This window comes from Orycteropus afer, unplaced genomic scaffold (genome assembly GCF_000298275.1).
Source record: "Orycteropus afer afer isolate SDZICR_OR568_19922 unplaced genomic scaffold, OryAfe1.0 scaffold00323, whole genome shotgun sequence".
NCBI lineage: Eukaryota > Metazoa > Chordata > Mammalia > Tubulidentata > Orycteropodidae > Orycteropus > Orycteropus afer.
Genome location: NW_006921910.1, coordinates 2,710,182 through 2,715,789, shown reverse-complemented (window position 1 = coordinate 2,715,789; position 5,608 = coordinate 2,710,182). Strand labels below are relative to the sequence as shown.

The 5,608-nt window shown below is 47.0% G+C and overlaps 1 protein-coding gene across 1 annotated transcript in view; it reads left to right on the top strand.

Annotated features, from left to right (window-relative positions):
* The first annotated feature begins 2,217 nt into the window (after positions 1 to 2,217).
* The window catches only part of LOC103206584 (IQ domain-containing protein F5-like), a 21,416-nt gene continuing 18,025 nt past the window's right edge, over positions 2,218 to 5,608 (top strand). Inside the window, exon 1 of the mRNA XM_007952082.2 lies at positions 2,218 to 2,346. Within this exon, the coding sequence (XP_007950273.2) occupies positions 2,218 to 2,346 (129 nt within the window). The remainder of the gene's footprint in view (positions 2,347 to 5,608) is intronic.

Genomic DNA, 5,608 nt, shown 5'->3' with positions numbered 1-5,608 from the left:
GACTTGACAGCAGTGAGTTTGTTTGTTTTTTTTAATGCAGTGTCCTATGGCATGAATAGGAGCTCTGGTAGCATAGTGCCTAAGGCACTTGACTACTAACCAGAAGGCTGGCTGTTCAAACCCACCAGCTACTCCTCAGAAGGGAGATGTTGTTGTTGTTGTTGTTATGTGCCGTCAAGTCGGCCCTGACTCATAGCGACCCCTCCTGGGGTTTCCGAGGCAGTATCACTACGGAAGTAGGATTGCCCAACCTTCCTTCTGAGGAGTGGCTGGTGGGTTTGAACCGCCAGCCGTCTGGTTAGCAGGCAAGTGTCTTAGCCACTATGCTACCAGAGGGCAATCTATTTCCATAGTGATACTGCCTCGGAAACCCAAGGAGGCGTCTCTATGAGTCGGGTCTGACTCGACAGCACATAACAACAGTAACAATATGGCATGAATGGACTGTAAACCATTCAATCTATTCCCTGATTGATGGATTTTAAGCTTTTGTAATTTTATTTTATTACCAGTGACTATCTTGATATACCTTTGCACTAATGGGTCAGTATCTGATGTCTTGCCTTTGTAGCCAGGGCTTTGCCTAGTTCTGGCAGAAAAGTACAAAGTATTTTTGTCTTTTCCTTGGAGGGAGCTCAATTGTTGGGATCTGTCTTGGTGCCTGAGTCATAGCTGCCTTTATGACATCATAGGTCTTCCCTCCTCTATTCTTTCTGCCCATGTCATGACAAGGAGAACACAGATGTGAGGGGATTTGAACCATCTACACCCAATCCATGTGTGACCAATGGTGAGTAAGAGAGAGACGGACACAACAGGCTTATTAGGGATATCTCCATAGATCTCTCAGGATGGGGGGACCCCATTACATATGAAGACTCTGGGGAGACCTGGAAGTTTGGGCTCTGTGGGATACTAAATAGAGAGAAAGGGAAAGCTGTGCCCCAGTCTCTCTCATGCTAATTACAGGGGGACAATCAGCCTGAAAAAAATGAGAAACACACTGATGCTGCTGTGCCTCAGCAAGCAGAGAAGTTGACTGGTCTATCCTCAGCACCACTGACCAAGGAGAAGGTGAAGGTAGGAGGAGCCCTGGCTGGAATGTCACTGATCGTGTCCAAGAGCTTGTGGCTAGTATCTTTTGCATGGTCCAGAGCTAAGAACAGGGGTCAATTCATTCTTGTCTCTCCTCTTCCCCCATTTTCTTTTCAGGCTAAAGATCTGGGTCCAGATAAGACACAGAGAGTAGATGCTAAAGAAGAGAGATCCAGAAAAGTATGAACCCTAGACCACACAGGGTGGGGATGGGGAATTGGGGAGCATTGTTCTGGAATGAAATGGCCAAGATATGGGAAACTGGGCTTAGTTAGAACTATCTGTGTGTATGTCTCCTTGAGCTTGTGAATATATATTTGCTTGTTAATTAAGATTTAAAGCGTGAAAGTCAGGAGAAGTGAAGATGAGGAAGAGATGAACTTTCTAGGGTAGGGGAAACTCTTAATACCTTGATGTAGGAGAGAGTAGGTTGTGGATTTGACCTGGAGTCAGGGATGAGAGGGCACTGGGAACAAAAGATGCCCTCTCCAGCAGATGGGTGGGATCTGAAGGGAAGGGACATGGATCCTGGTTAGGTGGGCAAGCCCAGAAGCAACATGGGTAACCCTCTGACCCCTAGGTCATGGTGGCTTTGCTCTAGGCTGGCCAATCTAATCCATGTGAACGGAGTAGCCAGGACCAATGTACCCCTATTTTACACATGGGAACACTGAGGCTCAGGTCAAGGCCTGTCACCATTAACCACTGAGCAGCAGACGCAGGACAACTGTCTGGTTTTCTGGCTCCAGTCAGTGCCTTGCCAGTGTTCTTGAACTTCAGAGGAAGGGGTGTTATTGATAGACGATCAGGGCCCTTTCCTGGCACACTGTGGGGCTGAGATGGGTGGGGAACATTCCTTGAACATCCCTTATTTATTCTTGCAAGCCTCCAGAAAACCAAAAGAAGTCCCCTAACAGTGGTCTGGAAGCTATAAAGATCCAGGCCTGGTGGCGTGGTACCCTGGTGCGCCGGACACTGCTGCATGCGGCCCTCAGGGCCTGGGTCATTCAGTGCTGGTGGCGGCTGATACTGACGAGGCTTCTGGAGAAGAGGCGGCAGGCGGCACTGAAGATCTTCACACAGAAGGAGTGGGCAGCAGTCAGGCTGCAGTCCTGGGTCCGCATGTGGCGTGTCCGTAGGCGCTACTGGAATATGCTCAAAGCTGCTCGCATCATTCAGGCCTACTGGCGGTGTTACTCCTGTGCTTCCCGGGGTCTCATCAAAGGCCACTACAGAGTTGTCGCCAACCAAGTACATCTCAAACTGGAATTCTTTCTGGGCTCAGGGCCTTGCCTTGTGACAGAGCATTTTCTTCTCCCAGTAAAGGAGTGAAGTGGACTTCCCTAAGCCTCACTCTTTCTGACAAGGTCCAGGAGCTCAGGGCAAATAATGGCAAATGATACCAGCTTTGTTGGCCTCAGGTGGAGGATTCTGAGTCCTTTATCCAGATCGAGCAGGAATTAATTAGTGATATGGTTCAGTGCTTGGTTGCTAACCAAAAGGTCAGAAGTTTGAACCCACCAGCCACTCTATGAGAGAAAGATGTGGCAGTCTGCTTCCATAAACTTTGGAAACCCTATGGGGTAGTTCTACTCTGTCCTATAGGGTCGTTATGAGTAGGAATTGACTTGACAGCAATTTTTTTTTTTGTCTGCCTTAGGCAGAAGCACTGGGGTACAGGGCTGCCATGTTGGTCAACTTCAGGGAGCCTGAGTCACATGTGGTTTGTGTAAATGGTGCCCTACCCCTACCCCACCCCATGAAGTGGTACTAGCAGTGATAGCAAGATGGCAACAGAAACATATTGGTCGAGAATTTACTGGGCTGAGTTGCTTAGGGCTTGTTCATCCATCCTCCACTGATGGTTAAGAGGAACCCACCCACTTCTAATCCTGTGATGCTGCCCAACTGAGGTCATATCCTCCTACTCAGCCTCCAAATCAGAATCTGAGACCCAAATTAGACACTGTTAGAGAACACAGCTCAAGGCCTCATTCCTACCTCAAACTCCATCTGTCACTTGCCTTCCAGCTCTAAATGGAGGCTGGACTCCTTGTCCAGACTTGGCCACTGTTAGGGGCTCTACAAGGGTGGGGATGGGAAGAAAAGGTGTTCTGCTATTGGCCCAAACTCTCAGGCAAATGCCAGACCTTAGGGTCTGCAGACCTAGGAGCTGAGGACGATCAGCCTTGTCTTCCTTATCCTTTTCCCAGGCCTAACCTCAATAAGGCTGACTCTTGACAGAGCTGGTTCGTGATGGACCCTTCCTGTGAAGAGCTGCCACCTGGTATGGGATTAGGGCCCAAGTGATCACAAAGGGGTGATTAAAGTCAAGGTTAGGCTGTCCCTCTGCCCATCTAGACACTGCAGGGGAGGAGGAGTCTAGGATCTCCAGTTATTCCCTTACCAAGTCTGCAAGCTCAGAAGCCCTATGCCCCAGCCCTGCTTTATCTACTCTACCTTGAATAGCTGGTCCCTTGGCTCATGTGGGTTCTGAGATGATGCCTTTATGTCACAGGCTCCAGCTCTCTGTCTTGCATCAGGCATGAGTGCTGTGTTTCCTGGCTCTGTCCCTCCATGTCCTGCCCCTTGTGTCTCACTAGGCCCAGCTGTTGCAGCATCGGGGCCTCTCACTCCTTTGAAGGATTTCTGTCTCCTTGCCTCTCATTGTCTCATGAGTGTCTCAGAGCAAAGAGTGAGGACTTTGGAGCCAGACTGACCTAGGGCAGAGTTTTGGCTCCATTACTCACTGATATGTAGCTGTGGGCAAGGCATTTTCCTGCTCTGAGCCCCAGTTTTTGAGCTGTGCAATGCATTTAATTATCCCTTCCTTTCAAATTTGCTCTGGTATATGTAAAATATACCTATATGTAAAAAAGTGGTCAATGTTTCTTTCTCTCTCGTGTATTTATGTTTCTCTCTCTGTACTGGGCACCTAGCCCTCTGTGAGTGTTAGTCCTTCTCTCCTTCTATGAATTCTCCCTTCAAGCTCTGATCATGTGGTATCTGCTGTCATGTTCTTATACGATCCCATCCCTTGTCCACAAGGATTGTTCCAGGGTTAGGTACTTGACCAGGCAGGGCTCTTCATGGCAACTTACTCCTCTGGGCACTATTGTTTGCTCTAGGACTGGACTCCTAACTCTAGGTGCATGAGTAAGATCCTGTCCCTAGACCTGTGGAAGGGGGTAGTTCCTCTCCAGTGGGGAAAGATATAAAACACCAGACCCAGATGTTGTTAACAGGCCGTGAGTTCAATTTGAGGGGAAAGCATGAAGCCAGTGAAGGAAAGTGTCAGGGAGGAGAGACATATTGTTTAGTTGTCTTTGAGTCTATTATGTCCCAACTCTTCCCTGCTTTGTAATTCAATAATTTCTGTGATTCTCTAAAATTGCCTAGTCATCTCCCAATAAAGTTCCCTTCTTGAAAGCCTGAGTTTGAATTGCGTGTCTGTAAGTCCTGGCTGGTGTCTCTGAACATCTGCCTCTGTCTGAGGGGGTCTGGATTCTGGCCAAGGATGTTGGCACCTTCCCACCTAGAATTCTCTAGATGCTGATGTGTGAGGTGCCAGGGACACCAATAATAGAGGTGAGTGCTCAATAGGAAGTGGTAAGTTGAAGGTGATGGGTGGAATGAGGGCAAGACTCCAGGGGGCCACAGTAAAGGGAACTGTCCAGGAATGCAGGCCCTGCTTCAAGGAGTGCAGAGCTTGGGGAGGTATGGTTACTGGGCTGGTTTGTAATGAGCATTCAAAAGAAGAAAGAAAGGATGGAAACTGGACTCCTATCCATGCAGGGTTCCCACAAGCTTAAGTGTCTCTTTGGTAGGCTTAGCATCAACATAGTCTCCCAGTAACACTGAGTCAGCCACAAAGAGACCCTGCCTTTGTATGGCCTGTGTCAAATTTGAGTCTGTTCCATAATAATGGGTGCTTAGTGAATAAATGAGTGGAGGACAAGACAATACAAATAATGTTTACAATATAACTGAAGGAATGCTTTGGTAAGACTTTATGATTACCTTCTAGAACACTGGATGCATTAAAAGTAATGATAAATATTTTATATAGCAAAAGGTTCAAACTAAAAAAGTAAAAACCACAAAAGAAGTAAGAACATATTTGAAATTCTACAAGTAGTTAGTGAAACACTTGCAATATGCTAGGCAACTTTCCTTGTGCAGAAGACACTATGAGGAGAAAAACACACAATTCCCTCCCTCAACAACAATGCAGCACAATAAGACAATACATGGCAACTATATACATGGACCTTGCCAAATGGAATATACAGGAATCAAATCAACTACATCTGTGAAAAAAGATGATGGAAAAGCTCAATATCAGTCAGAAAAAGGCCAGGAGCTGATTCTGGAACAGACCATCAATTGCTCATATGCAGGTTCAAGCTGAAGTTGAAGGAAATTAAAACAAGTTCATAAGAACCAAATATGGCCTTGATTATATCCCACCTAAATTTAGAGACCATCTGAAGAATAGATTTGACACATTAAA